Genomic DNA, 14254 nt, shown 5'->3' with positions numbered 1-14254 from the left:
GTTCTTAATCCTTGGTAAATTCTTTTAGAAAAAAGTACTTAGAAAGTAGAAGCAGGATTCCTACTTTCAAAGTTGCATCATCATGAAGTGTGTGTGGGGAAGGAAAAAAAAAAAACAGTCCCATTAGTCAGGGCGCTTCCTGTGTGGGCAGTCAGTGCGCATGCGAGAGGTGGGAAGGCAAACGTGTCAGAAAGATGCCTTATTCTTAGTGACCCGCCAGCGTGGTGGTTGACAGATGTAGGGAAAGTGAAACAGTCATGGCACTTGATTAACATTCTCTTCTCTTGTCAGCACAAAACTTTTTTTTCCCCTTAGATAGTATATAGCAGGCTGGCTCATGGTGGCTTATAGGATAATACTAAATTCAGAGTATTAAGAGAAAGTTATGAATATTTCTTAAACTAAAATGTGTTCCCCAAAGCCTGTTGATTTCTGAATTTTAGTTTGTTTATCTCAAGTTATTTTAAGCATAGTTTTTCTTCCCTTGCGCCCCTCTACTTTTCAGCTCAGCAAATATTCTTTCTCAAACCCTTAAACAGAATGATGCTGCCTGAGGCAAGAGCTCAGTTCTGTCGGCTTCAATACCTTAGAAGCGTGCTTAGAGAGCCCCTCGTGTGGCAGTGACTAGGTCCCATTTACAGAGGCTGTGCGGGGCACAGTCGACAGACAGACGGACGGACACGGACCGGCTGCCAGGGTGTCCTGTACACTGACCATGGGCAGGTGCTGCAGTCTCTGAGCCAGTGCCTTTGCCTGCCTTTGCCTGCAAAATAGGGATAATGTTTCTCTGTGTCTCTCAGGGTTGTGATGAAAATTAAGTGGAACAAAGAATATAAAATACTTGTCTAACTGGGCTTATGTGGCGCTTACTGTATCCTGGGCACTGTTGAAAACACTTCAGAAACATTAACTCGTTTAATCCTCGCAAGCTTAGGGGATGTACACTGCTGTTATCTCATCTTACGGATGAGGAAAGCTAGGCACAGAGAGTTAAGAAACCGTGCCTGAGGACACGGCTGGCAAAATGCAGAGCCGGGATTGGAATGCGAGAGATCTGGTCCTGAGTCTGGGTTATTAGAGCCACTTGCTGTGATCATTAGAAAGGAATTAAGAATTTAAAGATGACTTGTCTGTATATTTTGAAAAATCTTTGCTTGAAATGGAGTCATTTGAAAATGTTGAAATGTTAGGAAATCCATCGATGTGTTGCTTGACCGACACTGCTGGCGACAAAGGCCTTTTGTGCTAAAGGAGTGCTCTAGGTAATTGGAGCGTAGTTCTTCAAATGCCACCCTCTTATAACCATTCTGTTGAAAATGTCTAAATTTGACATAATTTGCTCATTTCTTGATGATGCGGTTTCACCATTCTGACCATGAGTCATTGTATGTTGTATGGTGATACAATTTTGTATTTGCATATAAAATTCTTTCATGTAGGACTGACAATTGATGTTTTTCCAGAAACCGCGCTCTTGCCTCCAGTTCTACCCACTTTAGTCTCCTTCTGGGACAGATTTTAATCTGCTGTGAATCTGGAAACAGATTTTTAAAACTCATGGATAAAAACAGGCCAATAATACCATAAATGAAAGCCTAAGGAGGAAAAAAATGCAGACTTTTCTTTCAGGGATTTCTTTTTTCCTTTTCTTTTTTAAATCAAATTTGGAAGCGTTTAATCCCTCTTCTGTTTTGGTTGAGGACCAGCCTTCTGAATTCCAGACAGCTGTAGTTTGTTTTGTTAAGGTTTTTATTTTAAAGTAATATCTGATGGATATTGTATGGTCAAGAAAAATAGAAAATGCAGCATATTAACTGTATATGAAAAAAAAGTAAATCACTGGAGCACTGAGGAATAATTGGCAAGTTTGCAAATCAGTGTTCTTTTTATACTTAACATTTTGGTACCGTAAATTGAACACTGCGTTCCCTGCTGCTAAGTATGGGAAGTATAAAATGGAACATACATTCATATATTCTATGTCCATTAAAGCCTTCATTGTGTCCTCTTGAAAACACATTAGCCCTTCTTAGAGTTGTTTGGAGGTGGTTGTAGTGAATTCGATTTTGTGCCTTTGTTTTTTTTTTTGAGACAGAGTCTCGCTTTGTTGCCCAGGCTAGAGTGAGTGCCGTGGCGTCAGCCTAGCTCACAGCAACCTCAAACTCCTGGGCTCAAGTGATCCTTCTGCCTCAGCCTCCTGGGTAGCTGGGACTACAGGCATGTGCCACCATGCCCGGCTAATTTTATATATATATATATATCAGTTGGCCAATTAATTTCTTTCTATTTATAGTAGAGACGGGGTCTCGCTCTTGCTCAGGCTGGTTACGATGTGCCTTTGTTTTGCTCCATGTTACTGGTTTTGTAGGAGTTACACTTGGGTGTGTCCCTAACATGAGACTAGGAGGCTGCACCTGCTTTCCTTCCCCTGCAATTAAATATCCCCGCACTGTGGGCCGTGTCTCTCACAGGGACAGTGTCCCCAGACAATATTCCCAAACATCACCAGCCTTCATCTCTCTTCTGTTGATCACAGAGACAAAGAAGTAATTCTACACTGAGATAATTGTCCCCACATAGGAGCACATCTCTTTATCAAGCTTTCTTCCCTCCGCATTGCCAGCATTTCCCCAGTTATTTAAAGAAACCTCTCTTCTGTCTCAGCCCACTTCAGTCTACTTGTGAGTGCCTTCTGTCCCCCTGCCCCAGGAAAAAAAAAAAGAAAAAAGGCCTTTCTAAAGGCTGTTATGTTAGAAATATTTCTAGTGGCCGCTAAAATAAGAACTAGGAAGGCCAATAGTTTTGATGCAATAGGAAACAAAGAACTGAGAGCATCCATCCTTCAAACCACCAAAACTCCCTTTAAATTCTCTATAAAGCTCCCCATCTTCCCAGAATATTTCGTTAGGGTCAATGTAATTCAGAAATTCGATGACTCCACAATCAGATCAGATATCATCTCCTCTTATGAGATATAGTTTTCTTGAGTGTTAACTTTCAAGATCAAGAAAAAATGATTTCTTCATAGTCTTTGGATTAATTTGTAGAATATAGTATTTTCTACTATTTTTATTGCACCTGTATAATGTTAAGTAATCAGAGTTAAACAAGTTTTTTAGCAGATTTGTCTTGCAATAGAGTACAGTTTGTAAGTTTTTTATTTAGAGAGATATTTTCTAAGTTCTTAATAAAGCAATTTTGAGAGTTTGATTCTTCTGCTTTAACAAAATTGTATTGAGAATCTACTGTGTGACAGGCTGTGAATATGTCAAGATGAATAAAACCAACAAATGACTCATTGGCTAGTGGGGGGAAAGAAATGTGCTCCGAGACTCAGTGTCAGAGCTCACTGCCCGGTGGTGGCTGCAGGACAGCTGTGTGGCTCCCAGGAGGGACCCGCTGCTGAGAGCTGGGACAGGCTCAGGGAAGGCAGCAAGGCTGCCTGGCGTGATGCCCACCCAGAGCCACCAGGCTGCTGTTAGTCACCTGGGACCCTGTTCACTGGATTCTGCAAGCAGTGAGTTTTTACTCAACTGGATGGAGATTTCAAACAGCTTTGCTATAAAAAGAAATATATAAAGACAACCCTTAAGAGTTCGTAATAAAAAATTGAATTATTCCTTCTTATGTATAGGTTACAAATGGAGCAACCCTGTAAGCATTGAGAAAATTGTCACAATTACTCAAAACACAGTTAAACTAATATTGAATATGGCAACCAGCTAGAATAGATTGTGGAATTTAAAAAAATACTAACACCAGCAAGGTCTAGAACTGATCATTTCTGAAATGTTGGTGTAAACATACAGATGCGCTGACGTTGGCTTTTACTCTCTGTTGCCCCCAGGCTCCTCAATGGTTAGAAAGTGATTCTTGTCAGAAATGTGAGCAGCCCTTTTTCTGGAACATAAAGCAGATGTGGGACTCAAAGACACTGGGGCTGAGGCAGGTGAGTGGCCAACGTTGCATTCTTACTGGGCTGATTGTGTATTTTGTTATTGACACAATTAATCTGTCTTTTTTTTTTAGAATGACACTTTTTTTCCTGCAAATGCTATTAATTCCTGTACTTTTTTTTTTTTTTTATCATTATCATTGTGTGACTGACACTGAGCAAGACCTTTTCTGAGGCCAGCAAAACCATTACTTCACTGTTGCATTGCTTGTCCTGCATTGGAAGAGCAGTGATGTATAGGAGATCCCGAGAGCCTGTTTTTAAATAGATAGAAGATCTTTCAGGTTAGGACCATTGCTTCCTAAAGGCAGTGTTTCATACTAGCCAAGCACAAAATTAGAATAAATTAGGGCATACAATTACATACTTTGTGCTGTCACAAACAGGTAAAACGTAACAATTTAGTCTTTACTGGAATGCTCTGACCCTATGAATTTTAAATTATTTTGAGTTGTTCCACTATAAATATACCTGGAATGTTTTTATTAAGCATATTTCAAGTACCGTCTTTTATTTTTTTAATTAAAGAAACATGTCCCAAATAGCCTGTAGATTTCAAAGATGGTCTTGGCGCTAGATATTCTTGTAATACTAAAGTTCTACAAAAAATACATTTCTACAGCAGCCTTGAAGGTAGCTACTCATTCAGGATGAATATGAATTTGTGTAGGTAAATAAAAAGGAATGCTGATTTTATTCCTTTTTTTTTTTTTTTTACTGGTTGCATCTCTATGGGGCATTAGCCTAAAGTTTACATGTGTTGATAAAGGTTCTTTGATTTTACTCACAAAGCTGTCTACAGTAAGGTATAATATGAGGCTGGCAACACAAAAATTTTTTCAGCTATTAGAACATTTTAAAGCTTTGAAATAGTCTCTGAATTTGATTACTGCATGGCTGTTGGTAACTAGTGCATTGTAATTGATGGGTGAAGTATTCCCTACCTCTAAAAGAAATATGGGGAAATGGATTTTACTTTTATCCATTAATAGCTAATACAAAAGAGAGAAAAGGTGCTGGTCACTAAACTTTCAGTGGCAAAATAATATGTCAAAATCAATAATAATAATTGGATTATTTTTGGAATCTTCTTGAGGCTTATTTCCAGAATAACAATTTAAGAGATTAAAAGAAATAACAAATGGCCAGGCGTGGTGGTCACACTTGTAATCCCAGCACTTTGGGAGGCCAAGGCAGGAGGATCATTTGAGGCCAGGAGTTTGAGACCATCCTGGGCAGCATAGTGAGACCCTATCTCTATAAAAAAAAAAATTAAAAATTAGCTAAATGAGGTGGCATGGACCTGTAGTCCTAGCTACTTGAGAGGCTGAGGTGGGAGGATACTTGATTGAGCCCAAGAGTTTGAGGCTACAGTGAACTATGATTGTGCCACTGCATTCCTGCTTGGGTGTCAGAGCAAAACCCTGTCTATAATATGAGTGGATGAAAAGCAGTATTTGTTCGATAAAGCGAAGTTGTTTGGAAATCCTTGAGTAGTGTTATCATTGTCTATCTTGTGCATGTTAATTGATGAATTGGGGTGTTAATGTTGAATTGGGGTGATTATAATTCAAGGCATGTCTTCCCTACTCCTTTCCCCTGCTCTAAAGGGGAGCCATGTGTGTTACGGCAAAGGCTAAAATCCCGCTTTCCTCCCCGCCCCCCGCAGCATCACTGCAGGAAGTGCGGCCAGGCCGTCTGCGGGAAGTGCAGCAGCAAGCGCTCCAGTTACCCAGTCATGGGCTTCGAGTTCCAGGTCCGGGTTTGTGACTCCTGCTACGACTCCATCAAAGACGAAGAGTGAGTGTTTGCGTGCCCGTGTCTCAAACCGTTTCTAAGGAGAGGATTTGTGCCCTGGCTTTATGACTCGAGACCGCTAGTGTTTACCTCAGGCTGCTCAGCTGGCCGGCACAGGTTTCTCCCGAACAGGACGAGGAATGCCAATGAGTGGACGTTCCTGAGCCCCCAGGTCCCACTGGGTGCTGCGTGGGGACAAGCGTGCGTGCGCGTGCATGGCAGCGGCTGGGCCGGCTTTCTCTCCACGGGAACGTCCAGTGCCCAGACCCTTGCTCACGCTTGTGTGTGAATTTAACTACTGGAAAAACTCTAGAGACCAGTGTTTGTCGTTCCACAAAAACCTGACCTAGCAGTCTGTTCCTGACTCTGTGTGTGTAAGACACATCTGTCTGTATACCCCATTCTGCCCCCACGCAAGCAGATCCATGAGGACGGAACCACCGTTTTCTTCCGCTTTGCTTCGAATCATCTTTTAAAGTGGTGGACTGGCAAACCCTCGCAGAGGCCCACGTCGGGAAGTTAGCGGGTCAGCCCTGGTCTCGGTGCTGGTGATGGGAGCTGGGGCGCTGGGCTTCAGGGCAGAGTGAGAGCCCACGCCGTGGGAGGCGCTGCTCCCGGGGACAGCTAGGAGGTTCCGGGGAGTCCCGCAGCCGCCCCGTGAATGAGCCGCCTTTGCCACATGATCCCATTCAGTGCAGTCCCTCTTCTGTTGAAGGTTCTTGTTTTTATGCCTGGGAATATATCAGCCTTCCCAGTAAAAAACATAAGCATCAGTTATTTGGGGAGCTTTATAAAACCTTTTATGAAACAATCTTGCAGTTTATCATGCTTTCTGTCATCCTTTCATGATAAGGTTAGTTTTCAAAACCATAGCCACATTTGTAGGAGCAGATCTTAACACCGTGGTTGTAAGTATTTACTTCTGTTATGCGGCTAAAACGCTCACCCCTTAGCTACAGGTATAGTCAGGTGAGTGTTCAGTGATCTCTCTCTCCTTTGTTAGTCGGACTTCTCTAGCAACCTTTCATGAAGGAAAACATAACATTTCCCACATGTCCATGGACGTTGCCAGGGGACTGATGGTGACCTGTGGGACCGATCGTGTTGTAAAGGTAAGCCGGGTAATTGTCTCAGTGAGCATCTCAGTTCAGGTCGCCCCATCCTCGTGCTGCAAACGGGCTGGAGACATTTCCAGCCCTTTCTGGCTGGCAAGCTTGCCAATTCTATAAGCAACCGATTGCTGGCGGGAAACCCTGAGTGACAAATTGCCTGCTTGTGAGTTTCCATACCCTCAGCGGCGGTCAATCCCAGTGGCATTTCCCTCTGCCCTGTGAGTCTGGCAGAGTGACCCAGGAGGGCCCGACAGCCCTGTGGGTGCCCATCTGGCCTCAGGGTTTCTCCTCCTTGGCTGGCCTGGATTTGGGCCCACCCGTGTCTAGGTGTTCCTTCCCCTGCCAACATGCCTCTTCATCCTGGGCAGAAGGCATCCTCATTGCTAAATCAAATCCCTGGCTCACTAACACAGAAATTGATAGTGAGTGTTTTATACTTAGTATCACTCCTGAGTTGGGAAACTGCAATATTTTATATTCCCAGTGGGAATATGTGAGATACTATTTATAAGCTTATGCATCGAAATACTATTTATAAGCTTTTTTCACAATCTGGTGAACTGCATTGTTTTATCTGTACGTAAACCTTAAGTTTTATAGTGAAAGAAGAAAATGAGAGAATTCGTTATTTTGACACCTTTTCAAGTTTAGCAGCGGTTTGTTTGTCAGTGTTGATTTTTGCTGTCAGACCACATGCTCAGCGCTGCCTTTCCCACGTTCCTTGTTCCCTTGCAGATATGGGACATGACGCCTGTGGTGGGCTGCAGCCTGGCCACCGGCTTTTCTCCGCATTGACCCGGGAGCCGGGCGACGTCCACACCTTACCAACGGCACCTCCGCCAAGCGAAGCCCTTCCCACGCAGCTCCGCGGTCACTGTCTCGTAAAGGACGACAGTAGCCACTTACAAACAAATCGCATTTTTATAAAGGAAAAAAAAATGTAAAGGTGTGTTTTGGGGCATTTGTGGAACTTACCTGTGGGGACTAATGTGGAAAAGGTCTTTCTGTAGTGGGCTCCCCGAGGAACGGAATTCCTTCAACGAAACTTCCTCACGAACTCATGTGTACTGTGAGCTGATGCGTAATGAAAGAATAGTCTGGTAAATGAGAGCGCTCTAGAGGGGAAAAAGCTGAACAAAAACGTTAACGCTTAGAACTTTCTTAAAGCAGTCCCAAGTGCAGACGCACTTCCACTCGGCCCAGGGGACGTCCCCGGGCTCCTGTGGCTCAGCTGTCGGAGCAGGAGCGGGAGGAGGGAAGGAGGACTTGGTCTCTCTCTCTCGAGGGGTGGCAATAGGAACTTAAGCAACCAGACATGGCTCCTTACGTGCTGGCCGTTTGTGAATATCCTGCACACCTAGCTATTGGTAAACTTCTTAAAGATACCTTGTTCTTTCTCGGTCGTACCACAGCCTGCACTTAGCACTAGGCTCACTTCAGTTGTCTCCGTGCTCACCCGGCGTGCCACCGGGCGAACCTTCGCGGTGGCTTTTTTAAGTAAGTTGTCAACTTTCTCTAATAACCAAGGCAGTCCGCATTCTTCCTTTTCTCCCAAACGTGCTCTGAGGACAAAACTTTTTTATGGTGCTGTTAACATGGGAGTCACACGAGCCGCCTGACTTTTCCTCATCGCAGTTAGTAAGCGACTCACGGAAAACCCAGCGAGCAGCGTGACTGTGGTGGAGATGATCAGTCTGTTCCCTGGAGCAGCCCAGTCCTCCAAACTGACGCATTCTGTCTGTGGTTCCAAGACGAGCCTCTGCCATACTGTGGCAATCCATAGCCTCCTCGGAAAAGTACTCCCTAGCTTTTTACCTGTGTTGACTTTTAGTTGTTACTAGTGTTATTCGTATTTCGGAGAGGGAAGTTGGCGACCCAGAGCTATAATAGCCAGGTCTCGTGCAGTAATTTTCTCCTTGTAAATTGCTTTCATAACAACTATCAAAAGTTGTTGTTCATAATGGCATTTCTAAGGCTTTTGGACACTGAGTACTAGGATGAGAAAGAGATAGGGAAAGGGGGCTGATCTTTTCATATTCCAATATTTATGTGTGTGTGTGTTTTTGTTTTTTTTTTAACAATTGTACATGTGTCTATTACTTTAGGGCTAAGGAAGTGAGTGGAGGAGGGCCAACTTTTTTAAAGGACAAATATTAAAATAGCAACAGTATCTTTGTTAGTCTTACTAATGGATATTGATTTTAAAATCTCAGTACCGCACCTCCCTGTTTTGGGATCACGTTGAGACAACATAGTCATTTTACACGATCAAACTAAGGGGCTGAGTGTGTTTTATAGCAACATCTTAGAGGAACTAAGAAGTTTAAGGCAGGCAATTAAACTAAGGTGTCTTAATAGCTGTGTGTCACAGATAATAAGGAAAGGAAAGCAGGTCAGGCGTGTCGTGTTCTGGAATGATCTACATGAAAAGTTGACTTGTCTTCAGATACAAGACTGAAATGTTTTGTTGCTCCTTATAAGTTCTGTGTTACATCGCCTGAAAAAGATAAACTTTCTTAAATTCCATTATATTGCTAACATAGTTTGGTTAAATTAAGTGGTGGCAACTTTTCAACCCCAATGTTAAATGTAAGTTTCCTGTATTCACTTTGGTTCAGTTAATGGTTCAGCCCATACAGTGGTGCTATCCTGGGGGTTTTATTAAGTCCTGAAAGGAAAATAGAATATGAGCGATTCCTTGTCCTGTGGAAGAGTGCTGAACTGTGGTTTTGTTTTCTTCTAACTTCTGTAAAATGTGACTTTTTAACATCTGTGGTAGATTGAACAGAATGTCACAGCTGCTCAGAATACTCCATAGCTTTCACACTTTTTTTTTTTATTTTAAGAAATTCTTAATGGAAAACCCTATGTTCCATAGAGAACATAAAGTTGTCATCGTGCCTCTTAAGGGGTTAAGTTAATATAGACCGAGGAGGGAATTTATATTTAAGGAAGAATTGGAGTGAGGTATCTTAGGAAAGGAAACTGTTTCAAGATAACTTGCTCTTCACCCTGGCCTGTGTCCATTTTTCTGTTTAAAGACACACATGCCAGGATTGTCTTGTCTGTCATGATCTAGGTAGCAAATGGGGTAATATTTTTTTATAGAGGTGGGCAAAAATTATTTTCTGAATTTTCCTGACGAGGCACACAAGGTACAGATAGGCTTATAGTTATTGCCTTATTTTGACTGCATTTCTCTTAAATGGGTCATGTAAATTAGTTAAGTAATAGTTTACTGGTCTTTCCATTGCGGAATACGCAAGCTAATTTGTACATACAGGGGTTAGGATGACAGAATATTAGAGGAGATCCTTATATTTAGATCTAGTATTATGTGATAAGGAAATGCCAATTCTTCGTTTTAAACATGTTTTTAAATTGTTCTTTATTAGTCCTAGTGATAGCAATAGTCCTGTAGCATTAGTGGAAACAAATTATTCATTACATTTTCAATCTCTGTTTACTAGGTCCTAGCTGGGTCCTGCTACCTAGAGAATATGAACAAAAATATTGCTCTAGAATATATCATTTTGTTCTCCCCCTAAAGAATTCAGTTTGTTAGTATCTACATTTTTAAGCTGTTGAAACTGACCTAAATGTGTAATAAATACCATAGTAGCTCTGACCCAAGGAAATATTTTTCTAAAATCAGTTTTCATTAAAGTACTTTCTACTTCCGTTATTGGATCTGGTGTCCCCTAAAATGTAAGAAACCAGTTACTATAATGATAAACCATCTGCTCATTATAAATGTGAGGTATAACAAATAAGTAATACATGCTATATTTATTCAAGTGTCTATTGCTTAATTGTTAATTGTGAGCAGATTATTGAATGCCTACTCTATTTTCTGCAGTTTACAATACAATAACTCTTTGAGTAAGTTAAAGTTTAATTGTGCAACAAATTTGTATTAGAGTACAATTTAAAGTGTTTTTCTCTATAGCCTTTTTTGACTGGGGAAGCAAAAGATAATGTTAATTAGTACATTTTGTTCTTGTACTAGCTATGTTTCTATAAGATACAGTGCCCTGTGTTTCCCAGAGATACTAGAAAACTTTGTTCTTTGCTCCTATTTGTGGGTTCTGTTTCTGTGGGGTTTTTTTTCTTTTGAGAATATGCATACAATAAAATACTCCCTGCTTGTTACTATGTTTGCTTAATTTAGCTTTTGTTGTCTTTGCTGTAGACATAAGGCAATGATAGTAGCAACCATTTATTTAGCAACCACTGTATGCTGGGTGCTATACCTACATTATCTTATTCCATCCTGGCAACACTTCTGCAAGGCATTGTTTCTCCCATTTTACAGGTGGGAAAACCAAGAGGACTCTGTCTGTCTGACTTGAAAGCACAGGCCTTTTCCCCACCTCCCAACTTGATGTGCTAGCATGTCGCGAGTGTTGTGTGTAAGGGGAGTGGGCGTTTGTATCTCTACTGGCGTTTCCGAAGGCCTGCTTGCGTCAGCAGGCAGCAGGCAGCCTAGCTGAGGCTACCTGGGCTGTCAGGCTGACAGAGCCACACCACGACTGCGCTCTGCTTCTCCACCTCAGCAGCTCGGTTTTGTGAGGACACACAAGGCAGTTCAGACCCAGGAGAACCGATTCCTCAACTCAACCCGTAAGAGATTGGTTTAGAAACCAGAAAGGCAGTTTATTGTGTTTTTCCAAATAGATACAGTTTTACTCTTCTCTCATCATCAAAATAATGTTTTTGTTATTAAAAAAAGAAAAGATACAACTAGAAAGTATAAAACAAGATTCTTTAAAACCCTCTAATCCTACCCTTCAGAGAAAAAACACTATTAAACTTATACTGTATACCTTTCCAGTGATTTTTTAAATGCCTCTATCCCCTTGTATCACACACATGCAGATATATTTTTAATGGGACTGCACTTTTTTCCCCCACTTAATATATGATGGATAGTTTGCCCATGTCAAAAAACTGAGCTTCATGCTAGTATTTTTAATTGCTGCATGGCTGCGGTAGCCACGCTGTCTAGGCACATGCTGGGATCACCTTTCTCCAATTGGTGGAGGTTAGGGAAGGCCTTGACTTGCTTTAGTGAATGGAATGTGGGCAGAAGTATTTCACTGCTGGTGAGAGGCTCTCTCCCAGGACAGCTTCTTCCCTGGTAGTTTTGGAAGCATGTGTTGACGGGAAGTGTGACGCCAAGTCATCCCACAGAACACAACTGCCCTGGACCTGAATGGACTTTGTGTGAGCAAAACATAGATCTTCATTGTTTTTGTCCACTGAGGTAGGGTGTGTGTGTGTCAGGGGTGGGACGGTGGCTGTGGGGGGTGGGGAGAGAGAGAGTTTAGACTTTATTGTTATTATGAGAACAGAGGGCCGAGAACCAGCTGCCCACAGCCCATGCCCCCCGGGAGTGGTTAGCCATAGGAGCAGCTGCAGCTTGTAGATCACAGAGCAAGGGGTGAGCCCTGCTCCCTGCTCCTTTTCCAAAACCCCAGACGAGGCAGGACTGAGTGGGACTCATGCTGAGGAGAGGGGCGTCGTGAACTTGAGTGTTACCAGTCACACTAAGGATTCTGCTCACAAAGATGTAAGGTCACCACAGTGCAGACTATAGGAAGTTTACCGAGTCTTCAAGACAAGACAATGCAGACTCCTCTCCCAGAGAAGGGTCTTTCACAGACAGCGACTGCCATCATTTTCAAAGGCATCTGGATTCTTCCTCCTGGCTTTCTCAAACTCCTGGCTCCCCCATGTGTAGACAAGATGAAACACTACACAGCACAGGGTGTCACCTCGAGGTGGAAGGCAGGCTGGTACAAGGTGACAGCCATGGGCAATCACACACCTTGTCCACCAGGGCCACCTTGCCCTCCACCATCATGCACCCACCGGCCTCCTTGGTCACTTTCGGCCAGGATAAATTTTTAAAAGTGGTAGCTTCTACATCAAAGAATATGCATATTGTGTCAGTTTTTTTTTTATTCTTATTGCTAATACCTCACACTATTGCCAACACTTGAATTTGTTTCTTTGAAGAGGCAATAAAAAGGTATTATCTTAGTGCCTTTAATTATGGAATTACAGCTAATTCACAGTGAAAATTGTATCATTTTCTCCCAAGTGGAAAACTGGAAATTTTGAGATCAGAGCCCATGCTGCTTTTCTGGTACCCCTTCTTGACTCCATATTTGAAGAAATTTTAGATCCCAAATTTGACATGCTAGAGACAGATAAAGCAACAGAAATTTCTTCACACCATTAGCAAGGGCAGTATGGCTTTGTACGTCAGCATATTTTCTCCTACCCTGGAGTCTAAGGTCAAGAACCACATGAGAACTCTGTTCACCATTCATTTTTTTCCTTCCAGAATCATGAGTCAGTGGTAGCACTAATAGATGGCTTCTATCATGACATTTATAATGCAAGTTTAGTACAAGCCAATTATTTATTTCCTATATACTCTATAAAGAGCAGTGGTTATTAACTGGTATTTTATGATACTCTCCTATTTCTAAATTATTTTCTAGAAAGCTAATTCCTTCTGGAAAATAATTTTTATTTTTATCTGAAATAGATCAACATTAATGGACAGCAAAGAATGTAGGGGTATTGCAAAATTGAGCTAATGGTTTTTTTATTTTGGAGACAGGGTCTTGCTCTACCCATGCTAGAGTGCGGTGGCCCAGTCATAGCTCACTAAAGCCGAGAATTCCCAGGCTCAAGTGATCCTCCTGCCTTAGTCTCCTGAGTAGCTAGGACTACAGATGCGAATCACCATGCCTGGCTAATTAAAAAAAAAAAAATTATTTTTGTAGGGACAGACTTTTGCTATGTTGCCTAGCTGGTCTCCAACTCTTGGCCTCAAGCAATCTTCCTGCCTCATCCTCCCAAAGTGCTGGGATTACAGGCATGAGCCACCAGGCCTAAACTTGGGAATCGCTGTTCTAAAGTATGGCTGTTAAACCCCTGGCACTCTTAAAGGACTTTTACTTAAATCTGCTCTCATAACAAAGATTATCATCTGTTCCTATAATATGAGAATAACCAATAGCTTACAGAGACTCTACCATGAAAATCAAACCAAGGTAATAAAAGTTACAAAACAGTAACATGATTTTAGTATTTCAGAATTCCAGGTATCATTTTATTGAATGAATGCGATACTGCATTTTATAAGATAATAATGGTAAACAACCAGGTATTTTAAGAGCTGTAGATTTTTTTGTTAATTCTGTCACATCAGGATTTATGTGATTACACAATTTATTGAGTTCAAAATACCTTAGAGAAAGGAAAATTATTTTTGAACAATGGAAAGTTTATTTAAATTGTTCTTCTAGACCTACCATGAGCTTTAACTCGTGTCCTGAGACTTGGCACACCTTGGTACTGGCTTGTAATGTGT

The 14254-nt window shown here is 41.8% G+C and overlaps 1 protein-coding gene across 1 annotated transcript in view; it reads left to right on the top strand.

Annotated features, from left to right (window-relative positions):
• The window catches only part of WDFY1 (WD repeat and FYVE domain containing 1), a 53270-nt gene extending 42254 nt beyond the window's left edge, over nucleotides 1-11016 (top strand). Inside the window, exons 9-12 of the mRNA XM_076005979.1 lie at nucleotides 3848-3949; nucleotides 5625-5755; nucleotides 6756-6864; nucleotides 7600-11016. Of these exons, the coding sequence (XP_075862094.1) occupies nucleotides 3848-3949; nucleotides 5625-5755; nucleotides 6756-6864; nucleotides 7600-7659 (402 nt within the window). The 3' untranslated portion in view covers nucleotides 7660-11016. The remainder of the gene's footprint in view (nucleotides 1-3847; nucleotides 3950-5624; nucleotides 5756-6755; nucleotides 6865-7599) is intronic.
• The last annotated feature ends 3238 nt before the right edge of the window (nucleotides 11017-14254 follow it).

This window comes from Microcebus murinus, chromosome 8, assembly GCF_040939455.1.
Source record: "Microcebus murinus isolate Inina chromosome 8, M.murinus_Inina_mat1.0, whole genome shotgun sequence".
NCBI classification, from domain to species: domain Eukaryota; kingdom Metazoa; phylum Chordata; class Mammalia; order Primates; family Cheirogaleidae; genus Microcebus; species Microcebus murinus.
Note: the sequence above shows the minus strand (reverse complement) of the source record. Positions and strands in the feature narration are given on the sequence as shown.